The sequence below is a fragment of the Harpia harpyja genome, chromosome Z (assembly GCF_026419915.1).
Source record: "Harpia harpyja isolate bHarHar1 chromosome Z, bHarHar1 primary haplotype, whole genome shotgun sequence".
Lineage (NCBI taxonomy): Eukaryota > Metazoa > Chordata > Aves > Accipitriformes > Accipitridae > Harpia > Harpia harpyja.
This window is the reverse complement of record NC_068969.1, coordinates 48,099,712-48,117,905: the sequence shown is the minus strand read 5'-3', so window position 1 is coordinate 48,117,905 and position 18,194 is coordinate 48,099,712. Positions and strand designations below refer to the sequence as shown.

General features: G+C 38.1%; 1 protein-coding gene across 5 annotated transcripts in view; it reads left to right on the top strand.

The window, feature by feature from the left end:
* Nucleotides 1–1,084: 1,084 nt before the first annotated feature.
* Nucleotides 1,085–18,194, top strand: part of CEP120 (centrosomal protein 120) — a 42,315-nt gene continuing 25,205 nt past the window's right edge. Inside the window, exons 1-11 of one of the 5 annotated variants that reach the window (XM_052777169.1) lie at nt 1,085–1,245; nt 3,372–3,528; nt 4,466–4,580; nt 5,472–5,613; nt 7,242–7,366; nt 9,167–9,364; nt 11,497–11,724; nt 11,979–12,186; nt 13,241–13,354; nt 14,694–14,871; nt 17,273–17,422. In XM_052777169.1, the coding sequence (XP_052633129.1) occupies nt 1,194–1,245; nt 3,372–3,528; nt 4,466–4,580; nt 5,472–5,613; nt 7,242–7,366; nt 9,167–9,364; nt 11,497–11,724; nt 11,979–12,186; nt 13,241–13,354; nt 14,694–14,871; nt 17,273–17,422 (1,667 nt within the window). In that variant the 5' untranslated portion in view covers nt 1,085–1,193. Of the gene's footprint in view, nt 1,246–2,977; nt 3,024–3,371; nt 3,529–4,465; nt 4,581–5,471; nt 5,614–7,217; nt 7,367–9,166; nt 9,365–11,496; nt 11,725–11,978; nt 12,187–13,240; nt 13,355–14,693; nt 14,872–17,272; nt 17,423–18,194 lie in introns of those variants that run through there. The other 4 variants (XM_052777170.1, XM_052777167.1, XM_052777168.1 and 1 more) reach the window with 4 other exon arrangements.

Below are 18,194 nucleotides of genomic sequence, written 5' to 3'. Positions count from 1 at the left end.
GATGGTAACAGAAATTTAAGAACTCAGACTGTAAACCTAGACAGTTGTCATGCCAAATGCAGTGTTACAGAATAGAAGATGCGACAACAAAAAGCACCAGCCCAAACTGACCTCAGGCAGTTTCAACACAGAAATAAGAAAACGCATTGAACAGTGCTTCAGAACCAGAATAAACTGCAAAAGCAAAGGGGTTCTCTCCCTGCTGACTTTTGCGAATCGTGACTCAGTATCTTTCTGGAGTAGGCGTGTTACTAAAACACAAGGATTTTATGGCAGCACAAAGTTTTTGCTAGGCTATCTAATAACCCTAAGACTGTAAACATAAAAATGGTTTCTTTTGCCTCACAGTCAAGTTATACAAGTAATTTGGGATGCCAGGGGACACTAATTCCTGGTATTATTGCTTAACCGATTATTACTTCACATGGAAGATAAGAATCCCTTAAAAATGATCTAAGCACGACAAAGCTGCGTTTTGCTATAACTAGATTCAGATCGTCCTGCCCTGCCACTCATCACAGTGGGGGAAAAATAATGGAACTTCGCTGCTTTAATAGGCAAGATACCTTTAAAGTAGCTGGTTATTTGTCGACTGGCAATGCAAAGTGCTTGTGGAAACTGCAATGCTGTAATTACATTCTTGTTTATGAGGTTTTCGACTGCTTTTTCTGGAGCCGATACCGCGCACGGCGCGCGCTGCTGATGACAAAACCACCGCACCACGCGCCCGGGCTGCGCCACAGCCCACTCCGCAGCTGCTTGGCAGCACCCCCGGCCTTCCAGAAACGCCCCACTTCCACCCCAGAAAACAGACGGATGACGCAATGCCGCCAGACGTATCCTCGGGAGAGCTGCGCGCCCCCGCCGCCCGCACCAGCGGCAGATGACGCCGCCTGGCGGGGCGGGGCCAGCGCGGCGGGGCGGGGCCGGCGGGGCGGGGGCGGGGCCGCCGCGCCTCGCGTCGGAAGCGGCGCGCAGTGCGGCAGGCGGGGCCGCCGTTGCTAGGCGGAAGTGAGGCGGCGGGCGGCGGTTGGCGTTTAAAGGCTCCGAGGCGGTAAAAGGGTGGCGAGTGGTGGCAGGACGGCAGGGCCTGGCCGGGCCGGGCCGGGGTGGGCTCCCGGTCCGTCCTCCGCTCTGTGAGCGGCTGCGCTTCCCGTCCGCTGGCCCGGCAGCCCCTGGGCGTGAGCGGGGAGATGGTCTCCAGAGCTGGCGAGCGGCTGCTGATCGTCGTCTCCGTCCTGGAAGGTAAACGGGGTGGCGGCCTCCCGGCTGCTGGTCGTCCTCCGTCCTGGGCGGAAAGCGGGGGTGGTCGCTGTCTCCGGGTGTGTTTTCTGTGATGGAGTGAGCGGGATAAGCCAAGCTGCATCTAATAAACTGGTTGTATTAATAAAGCTATGGACGTACGTATCTTAAAGCCAGGGTGGACCACCCCCAGTTTGTTTCCGGGCGTATTTCCCAAAATATTTGAAATGAACGATGAAAGCATCCTTCTTTTCCTGGGGGGGGGGGAATCTTTTTTGCGTTGCAAAACTCGCCTAGCCCGTGTTGCCGTTTAACCCCGTATCGCTGCCGTTCTCCGCGGGTGCAGGGAATCCTTCGCCGCCGTTCCGGCCGGATGAAGCCCGTATGCAGGCAAAGACGCCCTGCATGGCATTAGTCTTCTCTCCCTCCCTAAGCCACAGGCACCAGCATCGCTAGCCCTTCCTTATGGCTGTGGAGGTCCGGTTCTCGCTGGCTGGCTGTGGAGTCTTTTCAGCTGGGCCACACTTCAAGAAAGCTTTGGACCAAAACATTGGAGTCCAGCCGACGTCTTACGATGATCAGGATCGTTTCACGTGTCTGCCCACCCCCCTCCTTTTTTTTTTTTTTTTTTTAGGTAGATGTTCTGGTGTTTCTATCCCTTGTTACCAATGTACTGTAAACGTCATTTTAGTGTTGACTTGAATACCTAGCTGGTCATTCCTCATCTTGTATTTCTACAGATTATGCTTACTGAGGTGTAATTAGTGTGTGAGTGTGGGGTTTTGGGTTGTTTGTGTGTTTTCTTCTGGTTTGGGTCGTTTGGTTGTTTTCTTTTTTTGGCTGAGTGCTTTCACTTTGTCAGGTAAATCCTATGATCTCTGTCCATTCATGTAGTTTGGCAAGGTGGGTTTAAAATAAGATCCTGTCCTCTGACATGCGTGTAGCCCCTCCCCACACTGTGATACATGTAAATTTTAAAGATGTTCACTTCATTTTGTCATTTAAAATATTAATCGGAACACTGGGTGATGCTGGACCCAGGACAAATTCTGTACAGCTTTAGGCACTCTCCTAATCTAGGATTGTCCTGGTTTTGGCTGGGACAGAGTTAATTTTCTTTTTAGTAGCTGGTATAGTGTTATTTCTTGGATTCAGTATGAGAAGAATGTTGGTAACACACGGATGTTTTCAGTTGTTGCTAAATAGTGTTTAGACTAAGTCAAGGAATTTTTAGCTTTTGATGCCCAGCCAGCAAGAAGGCTGGAGGGGCACAAGAAGTTGGGAGGGGACACAGCCAGGACAGCTGACCCAAACTGGCCAAAGGGGTATTCCATACCATGTGATGTCATGCCCCATATACAAACTGGGGGGAGTTGGCCTGGGGGATCACTGCTCGGGAGCTAACTGGGCATCAAGTCAGTGAGTGGTGAGCAATAGTATTGTGCATCACTTATTTTGTATATTCCAATCCTTTTATTAATATTGTAATTTTATTATTGTTGTAATTATTTTTTTCTTCCTTTCTGTTCTATTAAACTCCTCTTATCTCAACCCATGAGTTTTACCTTTTTCCTTCTGATTCTTTCCCCCATCCCACTGGATGGGTGGGGAAGTGAGTGAGTGGCTGTGTGGTGCTTAGTTGCTGGCTGGGGTTAAACCATGACAAGGAGTGATTTTTTTTTTTTTTTTTTTTTCAACAATTGGAAAAATACCTTTCACTGCTTTCATTAGATCGTGTTTTGCTGCTTTGATGTGGGACAGTGATAAACTCTGCAGTAGTGGTAAAGCATTCAATCTCTGTCTCTCACCTGTTCACTTGATCTATTCCCAATCATAGATTTCCTCAAAATGAAATCATACTAGTTGCCTAGTTTCTTTCTCTCCTTGTTCTTTGTTCTTAATGTCTTGCTATTTCTGGATGCTTCACAAATGGCCTGTTTCATGTTGTGTTTTCCTTTCTTCTGCATAGTGGGATGACATTATTTTTTAAATATGAAGAACATAGCTTTAGAGTAAGCGCAGGGAAGATGATATGGGAAATGTATTTTTATGTAATTGATTTATGGCACGAATTTGAGCTCTCATTTCTTTTTTTGGTGATGGTGTGTGGCAATTACATTCTTTTACAGGACGCTGTTTTCCAAAACGACCCAAGCACGTGCTTGTAGTTGAAGCCAAGTTTGATGGTGAACAGTTGGCTACTGATCCTGTAGAGCATACTGATCAGCCAGAATTTGCTACGGAATTGGCTTGGGAACTTGATAGGAAAGCACTTCATCAGCACAGGTAACATCAGAAAGTCAAGTCTGATTTGGAGATAAAATTTCATTTTCTTGTGTTTACAGCTATTGAAATACAATTTTTGTGTTATTGTCATCTGAATTTTTTTTAGAAACTTTCTTTTAGCTGTATGCTGATTTACCATAATGTTGCCACAACAAAGAAAAGTAGTATGTGGCAAAATAAGTGATATTTAAAAATTCTAAAGGGTGTGTCTTTACACTACTGAAATAAACCCAACAGATTACAGCAAATTAATAATGCTATAGTTCAAGCATTGGATTCAGGTTTTCTTATGTATACCGTGACACAGAATTAACTTAACTTAACTTCAAGCCTGAAAAGCCTATGTTAAATATTTTTGGAAATGTCAAATAGAAGAGCTGAGAAATTAAGTAAGGTTTCCATAACTGTCATTTGGGTTTGACTGACAGATTGCATTACCTCCGTATTTTCAAAGAAGTTAAAAAGGCCATATTATCTTTGACATTTGACGAGAGAAAAATGCCTAAATATACCTTATGCTAGAAACCTTATCTGTGCCTCTAAGTATTGTTAGGTGCTTTGCACAATAATCTGTTGCATAAGTCCTATTTTTAAGATACCCTCAAAAGTGAAATTCCCATTTCCTGTGAGGTGCAGTGCTTATTTCTTATACATGGATGAGATTGGATTTATTTGTCACTAATGTCTTTTTAATAGCACTTGAGGCTCTGTGAAACTGCAGTACACTTTTCTTAGAAAATTAATCCACTTGTTTGTTATTCCACTTGTTAATGATGATTTTTTAAATGTTCAGTATAAACTCAGTTTCTGACCTACTAAAACTAGTTATGTAACAAACTTTGTATCATTGGTATGCTTGAAACTTATGAATTTTTTTTGTGAACTAATTGCAGAGATAAATTTTACATTTTGGATTTCAATTGAGTTGTTCTTTTAGGCTGCAGCGTACACCTATCAAACTCCAGTGTTTTGCATTGGATCCTGTATCTTCAGCTAAAGAGAATATAGGCTATATTGTACTTGATTTAAGAGCTGTGCAGGAAAAGAAACAGGTATGTTATGGGGTATAAAGCTTTAAAAACTTATGTTTTGACAACAATACTGTTACAGATAGAATTTTAACTAAGGCACAGGCAAAACTTTGGAGTCTTCTTTTGGAGTGTGACTCCTAGCTGATCGTGTACTTGTCTCTCTCTCTTTTTTTTTTTTTTTTTTTTTATTAAAGAGGAGAGACATCTTGACTTTGCATAAGAGCATGGGCAAATGAAAATACTTTTGTAGTAACCTTGCACTTTTGAATTTGAGAATTGGAACACTTGTAAAGCAATACTTTTAAGCAATTCCATGATTTAATTGCCTGGAAAAAATTATCAAAGCAGTTGATACTGAGCAATTCAATTGAGTCTCCATCATCAAATCAAGTCTTAAGGCTTTTATGGGCCTCTGTAGAAGATGTGTTACGTTATCTGAAGCCCCTTAACACAACATAGAATAAACATAATATAATAGTTTATATGAATTTAATTAATCAAAATTCCTTGTTCTTGATCAAAACATAACTCTGATATGGGTCATAACAGGACCCTGGTGTCTTATTTTGATGTCACACTTCCTAAGGATTTGTGAACCATATAACTTATTGTGCACTTTCAGTGGAGAACTTGAAGATTTTTTTCTTGTAATTTAAGATTTATGGCATATTTTTCTTGCTAACTTGGAAAAGAGTATGTTCAGCTAGTCATCCAGAAATCATTCTATAGAATCTTTTAGTATAATAGTCTACTCAAATTAGACCAAATTTTTGGAAATAAAAACCAAGGTATATTTCTGTAGATGAAGAAGTAGAAATGCTAGAGCAAGTTTCATTTTTCTGTAACAATAGTATATTATTGTCTTGGGTTTTTTAAATGGTTTTGGTTTTATTTTTGTTTTTAATTATGTAGGCACCAAAATGGTATCCTCTGCTTAGTAACAAGTACACTAAATTTAAATCTGAAATACAAGTAGGTGTTGTGTTGGAGACTGATTCAAAAGCACTGGTTGATGGTTTTAAAGCAAAGGATGCGCCCCCTAGAGAAGGGAAGGGTAAGTAACATAATAAGAATATCACTCACTTTGAATTAAAAATCTTCCTGTGCCAGATGAGTGTATCACTTGTTGCAAATGTGTTGGTTTAAGTCTCAAGAGAATTTTAATTTCATAGCATTTCCAGTGCAAATCCTTTACAGCTGATTAATGTACCTTGTGGTAATAACTTTACAAGGATGCTTTACTGTGGTAATTGTGTGACTTTCAGGTGAGTGGAATTGCAAACAAACTGATCTTTAAAATCAGAATCGGGGACTCATAGTTTACTCATATGGGCATTTTACTCATATTTCAGGGCTTTAGAAAGTTCTGTAACGAAAGAAATAAGAAAGGAGCTTCTTTACAGAATGCAGTTTCAGTACTTTGGGCTTGGAATTATAAAGTAGTGCAATATTTTCATTTGTCAGTGGCAGTAAGCGTTTCACTACGTTTCTGGCCCAGACTTCAACAACTTGGCTGCATTGCAAGAGTGGTCAAGGCAGTATTGAAGTTCCAGTGTAATTGCCTAGCTTACTCCATCCTTTCAGGTTCACAACAAAGCACGGGGAATTTTGCATGCTGTAAAGTTTGTGACGGAGGCAAGGAACTACTGTAAATGATTTGTTAATCTGCACTTCCCTTGTGATCTTTCTGCCCACAAGCTCTCCTACCCCTCATGACACTGGCAGAAAATACAAGAAATTCCTTTTGCTTTCACCCAGCACTGTCTTCCCCTTCATGCTTTCTGTGCAATAATTGATACAAACAAGTTTGCCAGCTTTCCCTTTCTTTTGTGGTCTCCAGATTAGTCAATACCATATTTAGGCAATGGAGGAAAACAAACATGTAGATTATTGCAGGTTTAAAGTTAATGTTCCAAGCATTGGGTATGACAAAGCTAGACTACCCAGTTCTAGTCTAGTCAAATAGTTAAGGAGATGTTTTCCTTTTAGGATTCATATGCTTTGATTTTTTTGTTTGTTTGTTTCACTGACCTAAGTGGTCTAAAGTTTCCAGTGTTTGAAATAGAGACTTTTCGTTCATAACCAAAAGTGCTGTGTGATTATTACTATTTGGTGTAACCTGAGGTGCTTTGAAATGTATTGAATTACTGGCAGTGTAGAGTAGAAACTAGTAAACCAGAATACAAACAGTGTTTTATGCACTGAAGACTTCAGATGAAAAATCTTTAAATGAAACATTCCAGAGGTCTGTGGAATGAGACATCATACTTCTTTCAATAGTTGAACAAGTTGTCCTGTGCAGTTACTGTCTTGCATTTCCTTTCATGAGTACAATAAAGAAACAGCACAGTAAACTCTAACCTAATGAAATGAAGTTCCAGTCAATGTAATGTTATTCACTGTAACATTAAAGAAAAGTATGCACTAGCATTCTGTCTAGCATAGTGTTCAAAATAATATCTGTGCCCATTGTAGCTATACCTAAGTATACTTCAGGACTTCTCTGTGTTGAAATGCTTTGGAACCAAGGATCAAGATCTTTATTGTAATTTTTCTTCCTATGTGTACAATAATTAAGGGTAAAATTATAATTATATATAAAGATTCCTGCATCAATTAATAAGGTCAAAAGTTACTTAATTTTTCCTTCTCTCTGAGCATTTTCCCATCTTTCTGGACTAGACCCTAAAAATATTGTACCAATCTTGAATGAAGAAGAGGGCTATCATCAAATTGGACCAGCAGAGTATTGCAGAGACTACTTTGTCTTGTCTGTAACCATTGCATTTGCCACACAGTTGGAACAGGTTTGTTTCTTTACTATGTGTATTTTTTAAGAAGTACTATCCTATGTTTGTATTTTTGCCCTTCCATGCCTTATTTCTAGTTAGGATATTTTTATTGTGTTGTAAGTTTCTTGCAATAAATAGCCTTGTCCCATATCGAATTAATATACATTAATTTGGATTTTAAAACTTTATGTAATGCTTACATGTCAAATTACAGATGAAATATCAGAATTCTTTTGGAGCACTGAAACTGCATTTACTTTAAATTATGCACTTTTGTGAAATGCACAGATTTATATTACAATATAGTATAAAAAGTATGTGTATGGATAATATCAGTTTTCAGTGTGATGCCCATGTGCTGAAGTTCAAACAAGATGAAATACCTTTCAGATCCGTACGATATGTGAAACAGCAGAGATTATATGTTGCCTAAGGGAAGGACTTATTAGCTTGGATGAAATGCCACGCTAATGTGATTATTTCAGCTTTAGACCTTAGCTGCTGTGTTTATGCTGTACTGTAGCACACTGATACACATTGTCTGATTTAAAAAATACAGGCATGCCCAAGTTACTGTGAAAGTCACGACTCCAAACCAGCATGATTTTAATTGATCTTATTTAATTTTATCACAGTGCATGATAAACTCTCCTCAGTCTTCTCATCTTTTTTCAGAGAAAATAATTCTCCACATCAGAATTATACGGCTTTGTGAAGTAAATTTACAGTGATCACTCTGGGGTACCTTGTGCCTTTTTAGGCATTGAACTCACAGTTGCAGTGGCTGCAGGATGAAGTAGCTGTTTCTGGCTGTTCCAGTCTTTTATTCAATCACATAAGTTATACAATAACTTGGTATCTAATCTGCATTGTTTATTTACACTATAAATATTTTGTGGAGGCACTGCTTATTTCTGAGTATTTGTGCAGAGCTTGATATTGAATATATGATGTCAGTTACAGCCCTTGGTGCTGATAAATCTTAAAAATGGGTCATTTTACAAGTTACTGGTATGCTTGTGTCGTGGTTTAACCCCAGCCAGCAACTAAACACCATGCAGCCGCTCACTCACTCCCCCCCCACCCAGTGGGATGGGGGAGAAAATCAGGAAAAGAAGCAAAACCCGTGGGTTGAGATAAGAACGGTTTAATAGAACAGGAAAAAAAGAAACTAATAATGATAATGATAACACTAATAAAATGACAACAGAAATAATGAAAGGATTGGAATGTACAAATGATGCGCAGTGCAATTGCTCACCACCCGCCGACCGACACCCAGCCAGTCCCTGAGCGGCGAATCCCTGCCCCCACTTCCCCGTTCCTATACTGGATGGGGCGTCACATGGTATGGAATACCCCGTTGGCCGGTTTGGGTCAGGTGCCCTGGCTGTGTCCTGTGCCAACTTCTTGTGCCCCTCCAGCTTTCTCACTGGCTGGGCATGAGAAGCTGAAAAATCCTTGACATGAGTCTAAACACTACTGAGCAACAACTGAAAACATCAGTGTTATCAACATTCTTCGCTCTGAACTCAAAACATAGCACTGTACCAGCTACTAGGAAGACAGTTAACTCTATCCCAGCTGAAACCAGGACAGCTTGTAAAGTAAGATGTTTCTTTTTTGATCCAGTTTGAGTAAGAATATAAAAGTTTTCTTTTTATTTTCTGTGTGTAGTGCAAGCTAGGATTTTGGTCAGCTGCTTGGTAGTTTGAGATCACTTTAAGCTCTTTAATTTCCAAGCTAATGCTTAAGGATTACTTTAACTGTACATTAATGAAAGAGATACATTCTTCTTCTCTGTATCTCTTTTAGTTAGTTCCTAGTACTATGAAGCTTCCTGAACGACAGCCTGAGTTTTTTTTCTACTACTCATTACTGGGAAATGATGTCACAAATGAACCTTTCACTGATTTAATTAATCCAAACTTTGAGCCAGAAAGAGCTTCAGTTCGAATACGTAGTACAGCTGATGTCCTTCAAGCTTATCTTTGTGCACAGTCAAAATTGCAGGTAAGCTGTTTCTTCTCAAATGTGAATGAAAATAAATAATGAAAATAAAATAAATGGAATATGGCTTCAGCTGAAACTGCAAAGCATTTCTCTTTCCAAAACTGGATTGTATTACAGTATTTTGGCTCAAATATAAGTTGATTCTCTTGCTGATTTGAGGGAAACCCTAGCAGCAAGTTTCCTAGCTCTGATGGAGCGCAGTCTCTTTAGTATGGTTGCTATAGTAAGCTACATTACGTGTCATGACGAAAGGTATTGCTGAAACATTATATTCCCAAAGAACTTGTGGCATTCTCAAGAGCTCTGAGCTGTGGGACCTGCTCTGCAATCAGACCATACGCAGCCCACAGTCTTGCTTCACGCTGCCTGTGATAACCTCAGCCACACCAGCTGCTCAGGTCACTCTTGCCTAAGTTCCAAAATCACTGTCCTCAGCATGCTTTGTGAATAATAAGGGAGGTCTGGCTTTTTTCCCCACTCCTTAGCCAAATATGATTTTAAAATATAGTACAGCTGTATTTGGGCTGTTAGGAGATATTGCTTATCTTTAGCTATTCCTTTAAATGGGGATGTGGTTTAGTGGTGGAGTTTGCAGTGTTAGCTTTACAGTTGGAGTCAATGATCTTAAGGGTCTTTTCCAACCTAAATGATTCTATGATTCTAAATGTTGGGTAGTACTGAAAGTGTTTATGGCAATCTGTGTCTGGCTCACACTTAACTCATTATTAAAAAAGAGACTATTTGGTTGAGGGTAGTATAGGGTTTCTAATAACATAGCTGGTAAATACGACAGTGTTTGTTATATGAAGTCTTGGAACTGGACCCTTTTAAAGTTTGGGTTTTTTCTAAACTTGTACAGACCATTCTAGTTTTGTTATCTGGATTAGTTTAAGAACATTTCTATTTAAATCTTGCATCGTTTCAGAATTTTTTTCTCTCAACTTTAAGTGTTTTTCTAATAACAGTTTTTGGAGAAACATATGCACTGATGTGTTTGGCGTTTAATCTTAGTCTATGGTCTTGAAACAAAGTACTTAATATAGCATATATTACATATATGTACACATACAGATAATTACGCATGTTTTCATCACGTTAAAGAATGACTTTTTGAACAACAGTTGTCATGAGGTCAGATCTACACCTTGATTTACAGTTTTCTCTCTCTGAATTCTCACTCAGCTTTTTAAAATTTATGATATAGAATCAGAGCACTGTATTCTGATCCTTAATATTTAATACATTTTTTTCTGAAAATGAAGACTTTAGTGATAAAAAGTGCTAGCTGCCAGACTGGGGGGGGGGGGGGGGTGTATATATTGTGTATGATTGTATTTGTATATATATGTGTGTGTGTGTTTGTACATATATATACACACGCAGGTGTGTATATTGGCAGCTGACACCTTTTAGCATTAAAGTCTTCCTTCAGTGTAATAAATACTAAGGATCAGAATACAGTATTCTGATCTGCTAAAACAGAACTGAAGTGACTCTTATTGGGGACAGAGCAAGCTGGTATGTAAGTTTCAAAGGGTAACTTTCACTGAGGAAAATAAATTACCTTAGAGTGTGGTTTTGGGTTTTTTTAAGATCCATCTTTTACTTAGGTGTATAAATATTAAGCTGTAGAAGGAAGAAAGAGTTGAGTCAAGTTTTGAAAAACGAATAATTATTCTTGCCAGGAATTAAGAACACAGTTACTTAATACCAAAAATCCTTGCTATTTAAGTGGTGCCTAAGTATAGGCACAAAGGTTGAGCTTTCAAATAACTTTTTCTCTTTACCTTGCAGTCATGCATTTTATATGCCTGTATATTAAGGGCAAGAATCTGTGCTGTGTTTAGAAGCCACAGACTATTGAATTTGTCCTCCAGAAGGGATGATATGACAGGCCCTCAGAAGGGCAGTGCGGTGATCTGCTACTGTGCTAGGAAATCCAACCTGCTCAATACCGAAATTTTGTAGTTGTTCTTATACTGCTCAGAACACTTGTTCTGGGCGTACAGGGACAGGACTAGGGATGATCATTTTAATTTGTTGTATTTATGCTACCTTTAGTAGAGAGTGAACACACAGTTCAAGTGGAAATGCAATGCTGGTTACTTTCTAGCACTTCTGTATGTATACAGATCCATCTTTGCTGTGGGGACCAGTCTCTTGGAAGCACTGAAATACCCCTGTCTGGACTACTGAAGAAAGGAAATGCTGAGATTGATCAACACCCTGTGGCAATAGAAGGAGCATTTGTCCTTGTTCCACCAAATAGAGCTAAACAGAAACTGCCGCAGTTGCCTTTGGATATGGCTCCTACTGTTGGGGTATCTGTAATTCTGCAAAGGGAGAGCTTGAATGCCCAGGTATAGCATACTTGTTTATTGTTGGTATAGACACTGTTGCAGTTTCATGTTAAAAAAACCCTGTATTTCTAAGCCATATTTGACAGTTAAGTATGTAAAAGAAAACCTGACGGAGTCAGTTGCTTTATATGAACAAACCTTTCATTGCTTCTTTTTTCTATGTCAGAAAAATAATCTCAAACCATAGAAATGTTGTAGACAGAATTTTTCAGTGCAAGCCATGATCAATAAGAAAACTGTATCACTTCATTCAGCCTTTGATTCCCTTAAATGGTCCAACTGAACCTAAACAGCCACAGGAGAAAGTTCTTTCACCTACTAGTGGGAAAACAGAGAGCCTGCAGCAGAGATCCCAGAAAGTCCTGTCTCAAGCTGACCATTGTTCTTCAACAGAAGGTGAAGCAACAGAAAGTGAAGTGGAAACTCTTAAGTTTGAAAAAGGCATGAAACTAAAGAAAAAGGGTATGTGCTGTATAATTTTTTTCCCCAGTTGTCAAGTGTAGTCTTGGATCTTGTACTAATCATTTGTGGTGATGAATTTCAGGTAATTACGAATTTTTTACATAAAACAAGTAACAGGAGGAGAATAAATGTTTTAATTGGAACACAGTGCTTTTTGAAAGCGCTGGGATGAGCCAGATTGGGGATTTGGTGGTGTGTAGATTACAAGTGATGTGGATGGTCATCAGCTTGAAAAATAATACCAGAAATGTTTGGAATTTCCCTGAATTTGAGAATGGGAATGTTCAGTACAATACCCATGAAGAAACTGACTTGCTCAATGAGGAGATGAAATGGTCTAACATTCACATTTATTAAATAGAAAGGCAGGGGAAATGTGGGATTTTTAAGATTTCTAAGGAATTTACTCTGTGGATAAATTGAGAAAACAGATGTTCACACTGCAGATTCCTGGACAAAACCAAGCAACTGGGTTTGTTGTTTATTTGTTTTTACATTATCCTTTTGTAGGGACTTGGTAGCCCACATAGCCTTCTAAGGTTTCCTTTGTTTTGTTTTTGATTTGAGGACTGGGTTGGGGAGAACTCAAAGAGGGAGAGAGATGAGAGAGGAAGAAATGCTATAATGATAGAGTAAAGCTCAGAAGAAAGAATGTTAGTTCGCTAAATGTTACTGAACAGGCATCTTCCTAAGAGATGATTTATGAATAAAGCCAAATGATTATTTCTTGAATAATATTTGTATAACTGTTCTTTCGAGATTGGTCCTAAAGGTATGCGGTTCTGTAGAGGAAAATCTGTGTCCTAGAACATGCTCTCAGGATTTGCCTGCTAATTCAGCCAGATTTTCTTTTAATCCTAACTGATCTTATCTAAGCAAGGATTAAGTCCTTTATATGGAATGTGTCAAGAAAAAGTATTGTAAGCCCAGCAGCTAGTTTGAATGTGTGGTTAAGAAATCCAGGATTGTGCTGTTTTTGTTAATGGTAATAATAATTTTATGACTCTTTGGTTTGATGAGGTCTAAAACATGTCATTTCATGTTCATCTTTCAGGGCTGGTGGCTGAATCTTGCCAAGAGGTTAACAGAGAGTATACTGAAGAGCTTCCAGTTTTCAAATTGCAGAGCAGAGCAAAATCACCTCTATTGTCAGATCTGCAACATTGCAGTAATGCAAAACTTATCAACTTTAGTATATTGAATGAAATCTGAATATAGCACAACTTAGATGAATTTTAACAGTAGGCTGCATGCAACTTGTGTTTTCTTGTCTGTGACAGCCTTAAGCTTCTATTCAGCCATTTCATTGCACCAAGCAATCTAGTGACATTTTACCTGAATCACTGAAAACTGTCATTCCTATGTTGTGCTAACTAGCTGATGGTGAAGTATTACTGAATTTTTCTTTTTGTATTGTTACTGTTAATGCAAATAAAACACTCAAAAACAAGCAGGAAAAAAATAAAGTCAATGCTAGCAATGATGTATTTCTTTAAAAATGACAAAAATGGAAACATTTTAGATAATTACAAAGAGGATCAGAACAACTAGCAGTTACAAAAGGCATTTGAGTTCTCTGACAGTTTCTTTGCCTCTTTCTCTGCTCTACTATCTTAGACATTTTTGGAGGATACCTTTTGAAGACCCTGTCTGTAAAACTCGTAGTTTGACCTTTTACTCTTTGAAGGCAGTACTGGGTCCCAGTGCAAGGACTTGAGAAGCCTGGATGCAATTGGACAGGCACTCACTGTAGCTTCTGCTTTCTAAATTATAAAATGGATGTCACAGTAGGTGGGTTCTGATCAAAGGGCATAAGCAGATGTGCTTTACAGACCTACCTAGAGCCTTTTTGTTTATTTCAATAATTAAACCTCAGCTTGGGACCAATAGGATGTGCTTTACAGACCTAGCTAGAGCCTTTTTGTTTATTTCAATAATTAAACCTCAGCTTGGGACCAATAGTTGATGCTGCCTTACATGAGCACTGTAATTGACCCGATGTTCTGTCTTTTTCAGTCCACAACTAAAGAGGTTAGTTAATTCAAAGCAAGCTAAGTTACCACAAATGATTTTTTTTTTGTAAGCCCACCTCTTCTGTGTGCCCTCAAGTTGGCTAGGAACAATTATGTAAACTCTTGAAACTGAAGTCTTATATTATCCTTCTGAAGAATTTAATATCTTGGATCTTAATGTAAACTTTTCTTCAGTGAGATAAACATGCATACCTTTGAAGAGTAGTAAAAAAAAAAGGAAAAAATATTACAGAATCTTTTAAGAAGATTTAAAGATCGTTGGGGTTTTGGTGTTTTTTCTTTGGAAGCAGTAACTTACAACTAGAGTGGCTATTTTTCATAGTATTAGCTTATATTACAAGGAATTGAAATCTCTTGGGGAAGCAACCTATCTATACTTGCATTTAAAGTGTGAGACCTATCTTTAATATATTTTGTTATTTTGGGCAGAACAAATTATTAAAAATGTGCACAAATTCTCTTCTGTGTTTTCAGCGGATAATGGTCCAGTAGCTGCATCTCAGCCCAACCCTGTGGGTGCATCCAGTTCTTCTGAGCCTGTGTCAGCACAGAAAATTGTCATTCCAGCAGCCTCTCACCATTTTTGCTTTTCAATAGACTTACGAAGTCTACGTGGTCTGAAAGTTGGTTTTCCAATAAATTGCATTTTAAGGTATGGCTTATTTTGTTGGTCTTATTCTTAGTAATAACAGTATTTTTCTTTTGAATACAAAGCCTTCATGATGTGAATGGTTGCTGGCAGTATGCTGCCTGATGCCTTTTATGTAGCTGACTTTCAGTAGTGAAATACTTCGGAATGTTCATCTGGCTCATCACTAAACTTCTGAGCATTACAGCATTAAAAATAGTGTGTAACACTTAACCTGCACTGTAATTTGTATTAAATCTCACTTGAATATCTGACCTCAGACAATACAGATCATCATTCAGTCCTTAGAGGAAAAGGATTACTCGTCTCCTTACTTTCTGGCAGCCTTTCCAGCTGATCAAAGGAGTGATTTCTGTAGCTTTCCATGTCACCACCAAGAACTCCTTGTGTTTTAATAAGAGACAGATTGCCTCGTTTGTGTGTGACGATGAATCTAAAGGAAGTACATTCTAGTCTTAAAGTGAAGAACCAGTGTAGCAAATGCATTATCATTGTGAGAGATAGTATCAGGGGTTTTTTTATTGTCTTTGCATACAAGAAGCAAAGCTTACTGGGGGGAAGTAGCATTTTTTTGTTAAATTAATTTGTGGACTTAAAAAAAAGACAAGCTTTTTGGATACATGAGTTTTGTGCCTGAAGCAAAAGTAGAAAACTACCAGTGCTAGGCTGGAGCAATTGCTTAGAGATTAGTTTGTTACTGATGTCAACGTGAAAGAAAAGTATGGGATCACTTTTGGAGAATCAGCAGATGTTAGCTGGGAGGTGAATGCTAAGTTGGAGGAATAAGAACTAAAAAGGTGAAGGACCAATTAAAAGTAAGGGTATGGAAACCAGTGTCTGTATAAGGTTGGAGTTTGGTTGTTTTTTTAACATTGCCAGTGAAGAGAGAAAGTTTCTTTTGACAACTTGTTTGTTTTGTTTTAGGTTTTCCCTAAAGTATAGGACCAAGAGTTTGTAGATAGAGGGATGATTTTGTTGTTTAAAAAAAAAAAAAAATCTTACTTATGGAATATTAGTTATTGATGGCATATGTGAACTCATTTGTTCATAGCAGTTTTCACAGTTTGCCTTCTAGTTTCCATTAGGGGCCTTTTGGTGTACGTGATGAAACATATCTTTAAATGGTGATTCTGTTTGAGAGGGTCGAATATTTGTGGCTGTGGAGGCACATCTGTATTTGCTTTCCATTTGTTGTTCTCACACAGTTTGGTTCAATACGTTTTTAAGTAGTCATCAGGAAGTCTATTCATGTTAATGAATCTTGGAGTTTAAGCTTTTGCTGACCTAGGATGAAAAGGTGGGGTTGGGGTAGAGGGTTGGAATAGTTTAAAACACAACAAATACAGATTGCATCATTAATGCTTTTCTGTATAGGCTGTATTATTAAATAGTATGTGGAAAACAACGTACAATGGATGGAATTTTGTCACATAAAAAGCTTTTTCACATAACATTCCAAAAACTAACTTGTTTCAGAACAGTGACAACAAATAGGTTTTGCTGTTTCAGGCACTTCAATTTTTACAGTCAGTGATGAATATGGCAGAAACTGAAGAGGAGAAATATCCAAACACATAAATGCTAAGAAAAGTTGCAGGGTAAAAAAATTGCCTTTTCACTGTATGTTGGGAGCATTATTTCGTTCACATCTAATCAAGCTCTTTAAATGGTTTTGCACAAACAGTTGAAGTATCGAAATTTATAAGTGGCAGCATTTGATGCAGCATTTATTTTATTAGTTACTTAGCTGACAGCTGGCATCATCAATTTGAGCAAAGTGAAGTTCAAGAGGTTCTTGGCCTCCCCTTTGTTGTAGTTTATCATACACTGAATTGTTCCAGTAGAGTAGTTTCAGGCCACATTGTAAATCATATTTGTAAAATGATTTGACTTTCCTTTTAGTGTTAAAACTGTGGGAATTAAAACCTAAATTCTTCAAATGTGACTGAATTTTTCAAATAGTTCTGATACTGTGTATATGTATACTTAGTTATTGTGTGTTAGACCAGTCTTGGCTGAAATATAGTTACAAATGTTCTCAAGCAGCAATCTACATCTGAATATAATATTCCTTTTTTCTATTTCTCTCTTCACTTTATATAATAATTGCAGAATTTTAATAAAAGATTAATTCATATGGTTGTGAACACACAGGTCATTAAAGCTTTTTTGTCAAAATAACAGCAAATATAAATGAAGCTGGATCAGTGCTGAAGTAAATGAAAACATGAATATTTGAGAACTAAATTCTAGAGTTGAATGTATTTGTGCAAATTTTGCTAACTTTAATACAAGTCATGCATCAGTAAAAGACGTCTAAACTGGTTTTCTTGTTGCAGAAGGTATAAGAAAAAAGTATACTTATTAAATTATTATTTGATTTTCTTTTAATTGTTTTTATTAGGTACTCTTACCCATTTTTTGGCAGTGCGGTGCCTATTATGACCAGCCCACCTGTAGAAGTCAGAAAGAACATGGAAGTCTTTCTTCCACAGTCCTACTGTGCATTTGACTTTGCAACTATACCTCATCAGCTTCAAGATACATTCTTCAGGTGATAACTCGCATTATTTTTATCTTAATTACAGTTTTTCTGTTTTTTGTTGTAAATGCAGTCACAAGTTCAAATTTTTTACTTGATCATCAGTTTGAGAATTTAGTAAAGAATCCAAGTGCTAGTGCCAGTGAATATTTAATACACTGCTCTTCCAGTTTCTTTGTTACTTACATTTAAAGTCAGGGACTCTTAAAATTCTTGCTTTTATCTCTTGAGTACTTATGCAGGGATCATTGCTTGCAGAAACAAGTGCTGTTGCTGTAAGTTGTTAAATTAAAGGTCGATAGCATAGTTTTAACAAAGCATTACTTCAAATGAAATAGTTTTTTTTTTTTTTCTTTTTAATACACAATGACTGTCTGATAACTTTGAAAATACAGCAAGTACCTAGGAACCTGCGTACAGTGTTGAGGGCTGTGGCACAATTTTCTCAGCACTCCCACCAGCTTTCGATAACTGATTAAGATGTGGAATAAAGAATCAGCAAAGTCGTGGCGTTTTGAAAGAAGAGGTGGTGGAGATGTACTATGAGTGGCAGTGACTAAAATTTATTTATAGGTATTTATAAATGAAGATGATCTAGGTCCATTAACATTATTCAGTCAATCACTTCCATTGCAGCATTGTTCTTTCTAATAATTGGAGAAAGGGACGATAATCTGACCAAAGTAAGTGATGGAGAAGATACAAAGTCATTCAGTCTCATTCCTCTGTGAGACAGACAGTAAACCCATCTCATTGTTTGACAATTGTGACCATCACTGATGTG